The 13,872-nt window shown below is 62.6% G+C and overlaps 1 protein-coding gene across 3 annotated transcripts in view; it reads right to left on the bottom strand.

The window, feature by feature from the left end:
• Positions 1 to 13,872, bottom strand: part of ALDH1L1 (aldehyde dehydrogenase 1 family member L1) — a 55,695-nt gene that overhangs the window by 9,483 nt on the left and 32,340 nt on the right. For all 3 annotated transcript variants that reach the window (XM_070051007.1, XM_070051008.1, XM_070051009.1), the window contains exons 13-18: positions 10,078 to 10,228; positions 9,527 to 9,597; positions 7,381 to 7,486; positions 5,924 to 6,011; positions 4,220 to 4,313; positions 1,115 to 1,214 (exon numbers count right to left, since the gene is read on the bottom strand). In XM_070051007.1, the coding sequence (XP_069907108.1) occupies positions 1,115 to 1,214; positions 4,220 to 4,313; positions 5,924 to 6,011; positions 7,381 to 7,486; positions 9,527 to 9,597; positions 10,078 to 10,228 (610 nt within the window). The remainder of the gene's footprint in view (positions 1 to 1,114; positions 1,215 to 4,219; positions 4,314 to 5,923; positions 6,012 to 7,380; positions 7,487 to 9,526; positions 9,598 to 10,077; positions 10,229 to 13,872) is intronic.

Raw genomic sequence — 13,872 nt, forward strand, 5'->3', positions numbered from 1 at the left:
GCAGCTCCTGGCTCCTGGCTTAGCATCAGCCCAGCTCCAGCTTTTGCAGCCATTTGGGGAATCGGTCAGCGGATGGAAGACCTCTCTCCCTATCTTTCTGTCTGTCTCTCTCTGCAACTCTGCTTTTCAAATCAATCAATCTTAAAAAAAAAAAAAAGAAAAGAAAAGAAAAAAAAAAAAAAACGTGGCCTGAGTACTGAGACCAGAGAGCAGAGTGCAGAGTGCAGAGGGAATGGCAGGGGTCATGCAGGACAACCACCCACGCCTGCCACCTGCAGTCACCCCTGTTGTAAGCCCCGTGGACACAGGAGCCTCTGTGATAGTCCTAGGAGGGAGGTCTGGTCCTCACTGATCCCCAGTGCACAGGGAGGGCGGGAGGGGGCGGGGCCCAGACAGCGTAGCAACTTGTCCCAGGCTGCCAGTGCGTTGGTGCCGGTGCCACCACATGCGCCCAGGGCCTCCAGCAGAGAGAGGCCACTGTCAGCCCTGGCACTGACACTGGCCACTCTCCCACCGCCCAGGGGAAGCGGCCTGGCTCATTTCCTGGCCACTGAATCCAACCCTCCCAACAGTGACGAAACAGACTGGGAGATGGGTTTTGTAGGGCAGCACCTGTCATCCTCACCCGGGTCCCCTTCCTGCTATGCCATGCTTATAGTGACTTCTAGGACTGGAGTTAGCTGGGTCGGATGTGTGAGTCTGACCGTGGCATTACAGAGACATCCTCCAGCCCCCACTGCCCCTGAACCCCTCCCCCGCTGTCCCTGCCCCTCCTGGCTGTGGTCCCTGTGCTTCCTCATCCATCCACACCCTCTTCTCCCCTCCCCCACTGCCCCTGACCCTCTCCCCCACTGTCCCTGTCCCCCACCCCCGCTGTCCCTGCCCCCCTGCCCCTCCTGGCTGTGGTCCCTGTGCTTCCTCATCCATCCACACCCTCTTCTCCCCTCCCCCACTGCCCCTGACCCTCTCCCCCACTGTCCCTGTCCCCCACCCCCGCTGTCCCTGCCCCCCTGCCCCTCCTGGCTGTGGTCCCTGTGCCTCCTCATCCATCTGCACCCTCTTCCCCCCTCCCCCACTGTCCCTGTCCCAATCCCCCTCCACGCCCGACCCTCACCATCTGCACAGCCTTGCCGAGGTCACAGTCAGCAAAAATGATGAGCGGCGACTTCCCGCCCAGCTCCAGGGAGACCTTCTTCACGTTGCTCACGGCACAGCTGGAAGGAACAGGACGCTGGTGGGGCTGGCGCCTGGCCACTGGGAGCACAGGGGCTCCCAGACAGAGCGGACCCAAGGCAGGGCCTCAGCATGCTGTGCTCTAGAGAGCAAGGCCCAGCCCCGTGCCTCCTCCCACTCCACCCCTGCTAACTCCAGCTCTAGGCGCCTCTCGGCTTCCACGCTATCAGACTCCTCTAGCACCTGAGTGCGCGCCCGCCCCGATGTCTGCGCCCTCACTCAGGCCTCTGCTCCAGGGTGGTTCCGCTGCACAACAGGAGCCTCGCCAGGGCCACCGCGTGCCCCTCTGGCTCCTCCCACATCCCCGTGTCCAGCCCAGGGCTGGGCACACAGCTGGTGTTCGATACATGTGAACAAATCCATCAAAAACCAGCACGATCGCCCGGGTGGTGCAGCTGCAGTGGCCACAGAGGCTTCTCATCTTCTCATCTTGGTCTTTCGGGGACGGGGCAGGGAAGCAGGGGTTCAGCGCGCATCACGACAGTGGGTAAGAGATGTGCCTCTGTGAGGCTGTTCTGCAAGGGACCCTGGGTCAGCCCAGACGCACCACCGGGAGGCTGGGATCAATCAGGGGAGGGGGCACCCTGTCTCAGGTGCCACCCACAAGCAACCCACACAGGGTCCTGGGAAGACCAGGGAGCCATGGAGGGCTGGAGGGCTGGAGGCCAGCGGAGAGCCGGCCTGTCTTGAGCCCTCACTCCAGACCCAACACAGGTGCACTCAGAAGTGGCTACAACCTCCCCACCGCATGGGAAGAGACCCGGCAGCTCTGGAGTCAGGAGCGGTGACAGGCAGTCATGGCCACTTGTCCTCAGCAGTCCTCCCCCAACCTGTCTGTCTGTCCATCAGCCCCTCTCCAACCGGCACGAGGAGCCTCGCCCTGGCAATTCCCAGAACATTTGAAATACACCTGAGCTGCCCTGCTGGCTGCCTGTCCCCAGCTGAATGGTGCAGTCCATCAGCCACGTTACCAGGGGCTGCTGACGCAAGGCAGCAGGAGGGTGGGGGAGGGGGGAGGGGGGAGGGGTCAGGTGAGACCCCCGTGGTCAGCACAAGTGCGGTGCCCATTCAAGAACAGGAGCAATGCAGGCTGCACTCGGGCAGCTGACAGAGAGCGCTGGTGGAGCTGGGGCTGGGACCTCCACCTTGCAAGGCAGAAAGAGGTCTGTGGGGTGTGGGGTCGTGGCCGCAGGAGAGTCCCGGGGACAAGGAGCTCCGTGCTGAGTCGGGAGCTGCCGGGAGATACTGCTTCAAGGCAAAAGCAACCCTTCTTCCCACTGCATTGTCAGGCGGTAGCTGGGCCGCCCTGGGGGTGACCCCTGAGCAGGGGCAGAGATGCGGGCCACATGTCCTAGAGGAAGGCGCCAGGGAGCCTGAGGTCGGTGGGCTTGCCTGAGCTCCAGCTCTCTGGTGTGCACCTGCCTCGCGGAAGTGCTGATGCCAAAAGCAGCCCCAGCAGTGCTGCCCAGTGCGGATGCAGGCAGCTACAGCTGCCACCCTGGGGTTCTGGCCCCACCCACCTCTGCCGACCTGCTGGCAACACAGAACAGAACCTCTGAGCCTGCCCAAGGGCTTCCATGGAACTGGATGTGCCGGGTCACTGAGGCCTGGGCTTGGACCAGGGCATAGGTGAACCAGTGACACAGCCAGGAATGGTGCCCCTGCACACTTGAGGCTGATGTCCAGGGACTGAGCAGTGAGAGGTCTTCTAGATCATTCCGTCCATGGAAATAGAAGGAAAGCCTCAGATCCCAGCGAGCAGGCAATGGACACTTTCTGGTGGGAGCCACCTTGAAAGAGGACTGACAAGCAGTGAGGGAAATTGATCCTGAAACTGACCGCCCGGCGTCTACCGGGACTGGGTTCTAGGGGCTGCAAGGATCTCAGGTCCCTGACGGGATTTGCAGGTAACATGCATTTTGTTCACTCCAACCATCTCTAGACGACTTATATACCTAATACAATACACATGCCAGGAAAACACTGTTACACTGTGCAGGGCACTTCAACAAGTCTGTGGGAAAATGGAATTAAAAGATAAATTGCCTTTGGTACAGAAATGTTTGCAATACCTGAGTTTTTTAAATACCACACATTTTCCCTCCAAACTTGCTCAAGAACCAGTGCACTGTCTAGGGACCAAGCACGAGGAAAGGGACTGCACATGTCAGCACAGACACAATTTTCCAAAATATTTTTGACCCATACTTGGGTGACTCCCTGCTTGCAGAGCCCGCAGATACAGAAGATGGACTGAAAGAGAATGTTTTCGCCTCACTAATCGAGAACATCGAGGCCAGCATTGCGGTGCAGCGGGAGAAGCCCCTGCTGTGAAGCCAGCAGCCCATATCGGAGCGCTGGTTCGAGTCCCAGCCGCTCTGCTTCCAATTCACCTTTTTGCGGACGCACGTGGGGAGGCAGCAGAAGACGACCCTGCAGAAGCTTGGGCCCCTGCCACCCACAGGGGAGACCTGGACGGAGTTCCTGACTCCTGGCTTCGGCCTGGCCCAGCCTCGGCCAGTGCAACCATTTGGGGAGAATGCCAGTAGATGGAAGATTTCTCTCTATCGCTCTCTCTCTGTCATTGCTCCTTTCAAATAAATCAGCCTTGTTTTAAATTATCACTTAAACTTGCCAGCAACACACAAACCAATCAATGAGGCATGTTACGTTTTTGCGTGTGCTAAGATTTTGCAACCAGCGTGTGCTGCACACCATCAATTCAAATCAGCTTCATTTCATGCACTCGGCAGCCATGGGGCTGCTGACCCTGGAGCGGGCAGCCTGGGGCCAGGACCTCACTGGCGTCAGTGGGCTCTGCAGAGTGGCCTTGCAGGCCTCCTGGGAGCCGGTCATAGCACTGGCCCCTGTGAACCAGCGCCTGCGCAACACAGGCCCTGGCAATGGCTGGACCCAGGGCAGCTGGAGGCACAGGACCTGGACTGTGGCCGGCGGCCTCGCGTCCCCGCCCCTCGCAGCCACTGACCTCTTCATGATGTGCTTCCCCACCTCCGTGGAGCCCGTGAACCCAATTTTCCTCACGTCGGGGTGGTCCGCGAGCCTCTGGCCGACCAGCGAGCCTGCGGGTGCAGGAGGGCAGGTTGGTGAGGGCAGCCTCGGCAGTGCTGGGAAGCCACCTCCCTCCCTCTCCCATCCACAGGCGGGCTCGGCGCCCCCAGTGCCCGGGGCTCCCCAGGCCTCCCCAGGCCTCGCCGCGTGTCATAGACTGAATTGGGACTCCCCAAGCTTCAGACGTTGGAATCCTAACCCAAGTACAACAGACGCAACGGCCCTGGACAACTTTGCAGAGATAACCGAGTTAAACTGAAGTCATTGGGGGCAGTCTGAGAGGTGTCCTTCTGAGAAGGGGACAGCACACTGACACGCACAGGGGGATGTGGGTGAGCCCCAGCGAACAGGGGGCCGCCTGCAGGGCAAGGAGAGAGGCCGCTGGAGGCAGGAGACGGGGTGAGCCTCCCAGTCTACGGCTCTCTGTACTGGTGGCCCACCTATCTCCAGGTAGGCACTGTTCCCTGGAACAACGGTGTGCAGCCGTCCAGCCCTCGGGTGGGGTGGGGGGGGCTCTGGGAGGGTGCTGAGGATGCCTGGCCTGGCCCCAGGGGGTTACGGCATCCTGGGCATTGGAGTTCCAAATGCCCGCTCTCGGGGTGTCCCGGCACGGAGAGCCCTGCCCGAGCTGCTCCTGTTGCCAGGGCGGGTCCCACAGCCGGGGCCTGCACACACCCTGCCCCAGCCTGGCCGATCCCTCGGCATCCGTCGGTCTCCATCCAAAGGGCCCTGGGGAGGTTTCCCTGACTCCGCTGCCCCCTGGAGGCTCTGCCCAGCGTGCCCCCCCCCCCCCCGGCCCCTTAGGGGGTCTCTGCTCGCCCAGAGCCCTGGCCGTGTCCTGAGCCTTCTCCACCTTCTCGGTTCACACAGCCTCTTCCGCTGACCTCGGCCAGGCCCTCGCATGCCACGGGCAGACACGTCAGCCCCTAAATCCGAATCCGCAGCGGGCGCCTTGGAATCCACACGCATTTACGCTCCCCCACCCCCACCCCGCCTCTGCCGACTCAGCTCCTGCTTGCTCGCTCGGGGACGTCTCAGGCCTTCTCAGATTTGACATGCCGAGCTCTCCAACTGCCGCCAGACCTGCTGCCTGCCAGCTCTGCCTGGGGCCCCAGTGTTCCAGCCACCACCCAGGAGTCCCGGGGCCGCCTCCCCGCCCTGCATCCTGGGGCCCCGCCCCTGGCCCCGCCCCCGGGGGGCAGCGCAAGTGTGTGTGCCCGATTATTTGGGGAACAATAATGAGGACAGAGAGAATCTACGTGTTCTGTCCCAGTCCTCCTTTTTTTCCAAATATTCTTCCACCTGCGGCGACGGAAGCCTCAGAGGCAGCAGTCACGCCGTGGGGGGCCCACCTCACTACCCCCCCCCCCACACACGCTCCAAGCCTAGAATGTTCTAGGAGGAAATTCTCTCAAACTTCCAAGGGCAGGCGATGCCCAAGAAAAGTCATTTATTCGGAGTGCATAATTGCACACACTCAAAAAAAATGCAAATCCTTTCTCCTGGGAGAGGCTCTGAAGGCAAGCCCTGCCCGGGCAGGGTGATGCCCCGCCCCACCGTGGGAGCAGCCCGCTCTGCCCCAGACTGTGCACCGAGCCCCGTTCCCGCGCACGGCTCTCACCAGATCCCGGGAGGACGTTGACCACGCCCTTGGGGATGCCCGCCCTCAGCGTGAGCTCTGCGAACTTCAGGGCTGTGAGTGGGGTCACCTGAGTGGGCGGGAAAGAAGGCCAGGGAGGCGGGTTCAGAAGCGGGGTTCCGCTGTCCCGCCCAGCCCTCCTCCGCCAGCCGCCCCTCCCTGGCAGGGAGAGGTTGTAGCTTTGGGGTCAGTGTAGAGAGCTGCCCACTCCCGCTGTACCTCCGGTGGGGATCAAGGCCAGCCCTCCCCCTACCCGGGGGTCTTCATCTCTCCTGCGGGCAGGTGCACCAGGCCGGGCCTCCAGCCGGCACATCCCAGGCACACCCCCTCCCTGCCCCGAGAACTGCCAGCGCTGGCGTGGAGACGGGGCCTTCCAGGGAGGTGGGTGCTGCTTGCTGAGATTCTGGGTGCACCCCCAGCGCCAGCAGACCTGGCTCTCCCTGCACCTGGGTGTGACTCCGGAGACCCCAACAATCAGTGCTTGGGCTGTGCCCCACCCCCCAAGGGCAGAGTGGCCGAATCCGTGGGGGCTGGGTTGGGAGGCGCTGGGACAGGGCGAGTGAGGGTGGCCGCACCAGGGGCGGCCCCCTTGGCCTGTCAGCAGCCCCCAGGCAGAAGCAGGGGGCCAAGTACTCCTCGGAGAGCAGTTAGGAGGCTCAAAGAAGCACACTCACATACGTTACCTGATCCTCTGTTCAGTGCTTGGTGGAAACAGGGCGGATGCTGTAAATGTTGGCTACAGCCATTGGGATTTCTCTCTTTTAAATAGCATCAGTGCTCTTGGGGTAAAGGAAGCTGAGACCTGAGAGGCCCCCTGGATACGTGTCCACGCTCTCGGACTTCTTCTGGCCTTTGGCAGAGGGCCCCTTATTGCCAAGGCCCAGATCAAGAAACAGAGCTTCCTGGTGGCGACAGGTGAGGGTGCTGCCTCCAGCCCCAAGAATACCTTCCCTGCTGCCTGGGTGCCGGCTAATGTCCTGCCTCCACCGCCAATCTGGAAGCTTCTGGGTGAGGGGCTCAGGGGTTCCACAAACCCCACCACTCGCCGTGCTTCCTTAACAAGACTCCTAGTGTCTGCAGCCCGGCAGGTCCAAGACCTGGCACCAGCTTTATTAACAGGCTCCTGGGGCTGCCTGAGAGCCCGGACAAGGGAAACCAGGCAGGGTTCTGCTGTGTGAAACCACAGTGTAGACACGGGTGTCCCAACCCCTGCCACTGCTCACTGACCAACCCGTCTCCACCACCCGAGAGCAGAAAAATGCAGAGTCGGCGTGGGACAGCTCCCGGCATGCTCCTGCACCCCTACCCACAGGAAGCAGCCCACAAAGGCCGGCCCACAGCCACAGCACCTTTCTGCCAACACCGGCTGGGCCGGGGTCCCTGTGCTGCCTCCCTCACGGAGCACGCCCACAGGCCCTGTGCAGGGCACCCCCACGCACCTGGGCAGGCTTGATCACCACGGTGTTGCCAGCAGCCAGGCAGGCGGCCGTCTTCCAGGACAGCATCATCAGGGGGTAGTTCCAGGGGATGACAATGCCACAGACCCTGCCATGGGAAGGAAGCTACTTCGTCCCTCCTCTGGGCCCTGGGCCTGCAGTGGAGCTGCCGGCCCCTCCCTCCTCTCCTAGGCTCTGCAAGAAGGAGCTCAGGGCGCCCCCCAGAGGCCGTGCCCCCTGCCTTTCCCATCCTGGATGCTGCACAGGGCACTGGCCAGGCGGTAGCCCTCTTCCTAACTGGACAGGTTCTGGTGGAACAGCCCAGGGGCCGGGCAACACCGGCAGAGGGCAGCAGCGGGCAGGGACAGGTGAGAACAGGGGCCAGCAGGGTGTGGAGAGGGCCGGGGGTCCCAGGGCAGGCCAGGAGAGTCCTGCTGAGGTCAGGACTGGGAGAGGAGAGGACAGGGTCAGCAAGGGCAAGTGAGGCTGCCCGGGGCTCGCGCCACCCTTGGGCCCAGAGCGCCTCCGGCCGGGCTCGTGTGTCTCATGCTCAGAGCGTCCCGAGCCTGGTCTCATCCTGTGTGGCCTTGCCTTCCCCGACGCCTGCAGAGTGGGGGCCATCCCAGCCCCTCAGCGCCACGTGAGCCCTGCTCGGACTGTGGCATCAGCATCATCAGCACCAGCAACACCAGCAGAGAGCATTCCTGTACAAGTGGGCGTCTCAGCCGGACCCAGGCAGTGGGAAGCACGTGTGCAAAGGCCAGCGGGTAGGATGGCCGTGGGAGGGGTCTCCAGGGGCGTGGGGCTGGCTGAGAGTTGCAGGCAGCCCTGCAGGGTACAGGGCTGGCCTGGGAGCCCGGCTGAGGCCCTGGGAGTAACAGGGTGCTCCGAGGGGGTTAGGAGAGCCGCTGGCCCTGTGCAGACACCTGGGAGGCCCGGAGCAGCCGGATGGGTAGCAGGGGGCAGAGCCCGCAGCCACTGAGTATTTGCAGGGAACTGGGGTGAGGCCGAGGGCAGCTGGTGGGGAGCGCAGAGTCTGCTCCCTAGGGACTGCATGGTGTCCCCTCAGGCTCAGACGCTCAAGTCCTAGCCGAGTCCCTGCAGATGTCACTCATTAACATGAGGTCACCGTGGAGTAGGCAGGCCCCTCAACCAATGGGGCTGCTGTCTTTACCAACAGGAGAGCGACTTGGGGCACCATGGCAGAGACTGGGGTGACGCCGCCGCGTGCCAGGAAGGCCAGGGCTGGGAGAGGGGCCTGGGACAGACCTTCCCCTCTGCCAGGGCCTGGGGGAGTGGGAACCGGCCCTGCTGGCACCGCGACATCAGACGTCAGCATCCAGAGCTTGTCCTTTAAGCCCGGGGCTGGGCTCCGTTGTTAGGGCAGCCGGGGCACACACCTGCACCTGTCCAGTCGTGGGGATGGAGGGTGTGGGGACTGGCCCTGCATAGTGTCAGAGTGAGCGGGGGTGGTGTCTGCTGGACACACCCCTGCCCAGCAGCTGCAGGTGCCTGCCTTTGGTTGGCTTTGCTGCCTGTTCTGCTGTTAGTGACCTCATGGCTTCCACCCACTGCACTGCCCTGTGGCATCTGCAGCCTGCACCTCCTGCTCTCCTCCTGCACGCTAGGCTGCCCTGCTCGTGGCTGGACACAAGGCTCCAGGGTGGACCAGCTGCTGCCCAACGACCCAGCCCAGCCCGTCCCACTCCTTCTGTGCTGGCGCCCTCTGGTGGTGAGACAAGGCTCTGCACTCTGGGTTGTGGGTTCTTTGCCCCATTCCTCACACCCAGGCCTGTCTGGGCTGCACCTGTGCTTCTCCCGCTGACCTGCTCTTCCTGTCTTTGCCTGTTTCAATTTTTTTAAAAAGAATTTCTTCAATTTTATGCACACTTATTACGATCCTCTTTTCAGATAAGACGTGCCAGGGTACCCTCTGCTTTCCACCACGACCCCGACTGACAGAGGGTGATTGTGGCGACCGTGGGGCTTACTTAAATAATTCTCAAGCTGTCACAGCAGTACCCGGCATGGAGCGGGCACTGTGGGAGTGACTGCAGCAGCTGGATGACAGACATGTGCTGGGAGGAGCCTGTGGGCCCCTCAGGCGCCACGTGGGTCGCCCAGCCCCGTGCCCTGGGCAGGGACTCACCCGACAGGCTCCTTCCTGGTCAAGGTCAAGTTGCGGTTGGGTCTGGCATGGTTGATGGGGATGGTGGAGCCCTGGAAGAAGCACAGGGGGAGGCCACTTGGCGGGGGGGGCTCTGAAGGAACAGGGTCTGGTCCACATCCTGATCCCCACCTCCCCCCCCACACACAAGAGCAGGTGGGAGGTCACGGCAGACAGCCGGAGGCCAGGGAACACGCTGAGTGCTCCTTTCTGCCATGACGTTCTGTGTCCCAGTCGACATGGGGGGAGGGGGATGACGTGTGTGTGCTGACAGCAGCCACGGGAGCCCCCCCCAGAAAAGCAGACTCGAGGCCAGCGCTGCTGCAGCTGGGAGATGGAGGGCTCGGCGTGGACCAGCATGGAGCCCGGCCTGGCTGAGCCCCTCACCCCAGCCTTGTGAAGCCCCAGTGTAGAAGCCAGGCAGGCACCCCCCACCCCGCCACCACCATGGGGCCACCAGCTAAGGAACGGGGGCGGCTTCATGGCACCCCGTGGCAGTCGTCGGCCATGCCGCCTGCAGGCCAGAGCCCCACCTGGATCTTGTCGCACCAGCCCGCAAAGTAGCGGAAGGTCTGGATGGACATGCCCACGTGTGTCTTCAGGGCCAGCGTGTAGACGGCGCCGGCGTCCAGGGCCTCGATGGTGGCCAGCTCCTCCTGGTGCTGCTCCATGAGGTCAGCCAACCTGGACATGGGGCAAGGGAGAGGCGGGGGTGGGGGGAGGCTCGAGCAGGCCCTGGTGCAAGGAGCTGGGCTCTCCCAGGGCTTGCCCACTCAGCGTACAGCGATCCCTTGGCTGTGAGAGGGGACGGTGACGGCCGCGTTGCTGGCTGGGCGTGAGGATGCTGCCTGCTGTCCCTCCCTCCTGCCCTCTCTCTTCTGGGGGCCAATTATTTCACCAGGTCACTCAGAGATTGTCCTGGGAGGGGGGCGCCCACGTGCTACAGGTAGCAAAGCGACCACAGGCCCGGGAGGCCGCCTCCTTCAACCAGGGCAACGCACCCCTGTCTCCTAGGTGCCCACCAAGCCAACAGCTCAGTCGGGGGGCAGGGGACATCCCCACGGCTGGTGTCTCCAGAGGAGGAGAGGTGGCCCCCAGTGTCCACCTGCTCTCCCATGATTTGGTTTCAAAATTTTTTAAAAAAATTTTATTTCAGAGGCAGAGAGAGAGAGAGAGAGTGAGCAAGCGAGCAAGCTCCTATCCACTGGTTCACTCCCCAAACACCTGCAATGGCCAGGACCCAACTAGGGCCAAAGCCATGAGCCAGGAGCACAATTCAGACCCCGTGTGTGGGTGCCACTCTTTCTACGCTGGCGCCCTCTGGTGGTGAGATGAGGCACTTCACTCCGGGTTGTGGGTTCTTGCCCCATTCCTCTAACCCAGCCACTGCCTCCCTGGGTTTGTATCAGCAGGAGCCTGGAGTCAGGTGTCTGAGCTGGGACTGAAACTCAAGCACTCTGATGTGGACCGCGGGCATCTTAACCGCTGGGCTGTGCTGCTGGGGGCGGCGTGCGAGTTATCACGAAGCCCCTGACTGATTTGGGGGTCTCACACCCTAAGGGGGTGTGGGGATGGGGAAGGTGGGGACCACGGAGCCAAAGCCATGAGCAACTTCCACAATTGGGCACAATGGGGCCCAGAGTAGGTGCAGGGGCAGAGTCAGGCCCTCCCCCGTCCCGGTCCCCACCCTGCTCTGTTCTGCACATGGGCCCCCAGGCCTGCTGCTGTCTGAACCCACCTACGCCCTCCAGGACCCCAGACCACTATGCATGGCACTTAGGAAGATGCGGGGATGCTAGGCTGGGCTTACCAGCGCTGGTCCTGCTCCACCTTCCTCCTGGGACCCTGGGCCTCCATCCCCCGCCCCCCCACCCACATGGATCTGACCCAGGGACCCCGGTAGGGCAGGCCTGTGTGGGAGCTGTGGGAGCTGGCCCTGTGCCTGGCCCCTCCTCCTGACCACATGATCACCGGGACTCTGAGAGCATCTGCGGCCTCCCTGCCCCTCCCCCACCATGGGGCAGTTGGGTGAGGGTCTCATACTTTGCCTCTCCCACTGCAATGCAAGCTCCCCCCAGGGCGAGGGAGGCTCTGGCTTCCTGCTCCCCAAGGCGTTCCCAGCAGCCAGCGTGTCCTGGCACATGGGAAGCATTGGGCTCAGGAAGCCATGGACTCAGGGAGCAGACACACGGGTGGAAGAGCCAGGCTTGTGCTGCCACTGCTGCCTGGGTAAGGAGATCGAACGTGTGTGTTGCTGACTGAGCAACCTGAAACTCTAGCACTGGGGGCTCCCGCCAGGGGCATCGGCGGGCCTGGGGTTCCAGCAGGAGCAAGGAGAGGTGAGCCCACTCCCTGTGAGTAAATGGGACCCCTTAGCTCCACAGCCCGCAAGTTTCCACACGTCCTGCTACTTTCAAGTGGTCCAGGCAAGCACACCTGTGATGGCCAGGGGCCAGCTAGCTTGGAGTGCCCACTGGACCCCGTGCACGGCCGTGGCCCACCGAGAGGGCGGGGCCTTGCTGCTGTCACTGCCTGTGGGGGTCCACAGAGGTGCAGGTGCCCCGCTATGCTGCTAAGCAGGGAAACTGAGACAGGGTGTTTGGGAAGCCCCGCCTTCCATGGCGAGAACCCCCCACGCCCCCGCCCCATGACCCTGTCCTGAGATGCCCCATCTGGCTTCCTGCGTGCTGAGGCTCCTGGGCACACATGAGGACTTCAAAAACGTCACGGAAAACGCGTGGCATGGCAAACTGTCCACGGATTTCAACCTTTTTTGTACCAAAAGAAACATTTCTCTCCCCCTTTCTCCCTCCTTCTCTTGCTGTAACTGCCTTTCAGATAAATAAGAATCTTAAATAAATCCATTTCCCAGGAGCTTCTGAAGTACCTCCCTATCTTTTCTTCTACACAGGCCCGGCACTCGTAGGCAGTGTCCCCTGCGTGGCGTGCGACGTGGCCGGGTCATCAGTCCAATTCCCAGGACGCGCTTTGCAAGGGACACTACGCAGGCAGCCCCAGGAGGCTGCCGAGCGGGGCTGTGCCGTTGCCTGCCAGGTTAGCCGGCAGCCCTGCCCCCAGGCCCTCCCTCCTGGGTGCCAGGTGAGTGCAGCAGGTGCTGTCCGTCCCTTCGCTGGAGGTCTGGGGTGGACACAGCAAAGGGCAGCTGGCACGTTCCCAGGCTGAGCAGACCAGCAGTTCCCTGCAGGCTCCTCCTGGCGGCCCCACTGCTGCTGCTGGGCGTGGCTGCTGCCCGGGGTCCCCAGAGCCTTGACCTTGCCCGCCAGGGTCCCCAGGCATGACCTGCAGACTCCCTCTGATTCTCCCCCCTTTTTTTTTTTTTGACAGGCAGAGTGGACAGTGAGAGAGAGAGAGAGACAGAGAGAAAGGTCTTCCTTTTGCCGTTGGTTCACCCTCCAATGGCTGGCACGCTGCGGCAGGTGCACCGCGCTGATCCAAAGCCAGGAGCCAGGTGCTTCTCCTGGTCTCCCATGGGGTGCAGGGCCCAAGCACTTGGGCCATCCTCCACTGCACTCCCTGGCCACAGCAGAGAGCTGGCCTGGAAGAGGGGCAACCGGGACAGAATCCGATGCCCCAACCGGGACTAGAACCCGGTGTGCCAGCGCCGCAGGTGGAGGATTAGCCTAGTGAGCCGCAGCGCCAGCCCGATTCTCCCTTCTGAGTCATCCTCCCCAGCTGCTCCCCAGCGCTGCTCTGTCCTACTCCTGAGATGCATTCTGTGTCCCCCGGCACCCACAGGGCCACGCTCCTCATGGAATCATGGGAGCCCTGCAGCCTTTGGCCCCACCCTGTTCCCCAGGCATCTCTGCCCAGCTGTGGCAGAGCCAGGAGCAGGCAAGCCTCCTCCGAGGGGGCGGGGAGTTTGCCCAGGGCAGGGACCTGGCCACCAGGAAGCTCCCTGGCTCTGGAGACCTCGGTCCACCATCAGGGAGTCAGAGCTCAGAGCCTGCAGCCTGGGCCTCATTTTCGCCAGGGGTCAGCAGGCGTTATGACAACCTCAGCCACCAGATGGCAGCAGAGTGTCCCAGGAAACCAGGCTCTTGCCATCAGAGGAGGTCCCAGGGGCCAGCGCAGGTACCCTTGGCGCATCCACTCCACCGGCTCAGCGGAGGGTCGTGGGCATTGAGGTTTACAGCCTGGAGTTCTAGAGCCTGTCACCAGCCAATACCTTCCTGGAACCAACGGGCCCTCCAAGGGGTCTGGAAGGCATGGCAGTCTGAGTGCACCTGACGGCCCTGGCCCTGGACTTCCCCAGCCCTAGAGCCTCTACCCCTGCAGCCCACAAAGCACAGCCTCACCCCTGCACCTCA

The sequence above is a fragment of the Oryctolagus cuniculus genome, chromosome 10 (assembly GCF_964237555.1).
Source record: "Oryctolagus cuniculus chromosome 10, mOryCun1.1, whole genome shotgun sequence".
Lineage (NCBI taxonomy): Eukaryota > Metazoa > Chordata > Mammalia > Lagomorpha > Leporidae > Oryctolagus > Oryctolagus cuniculus.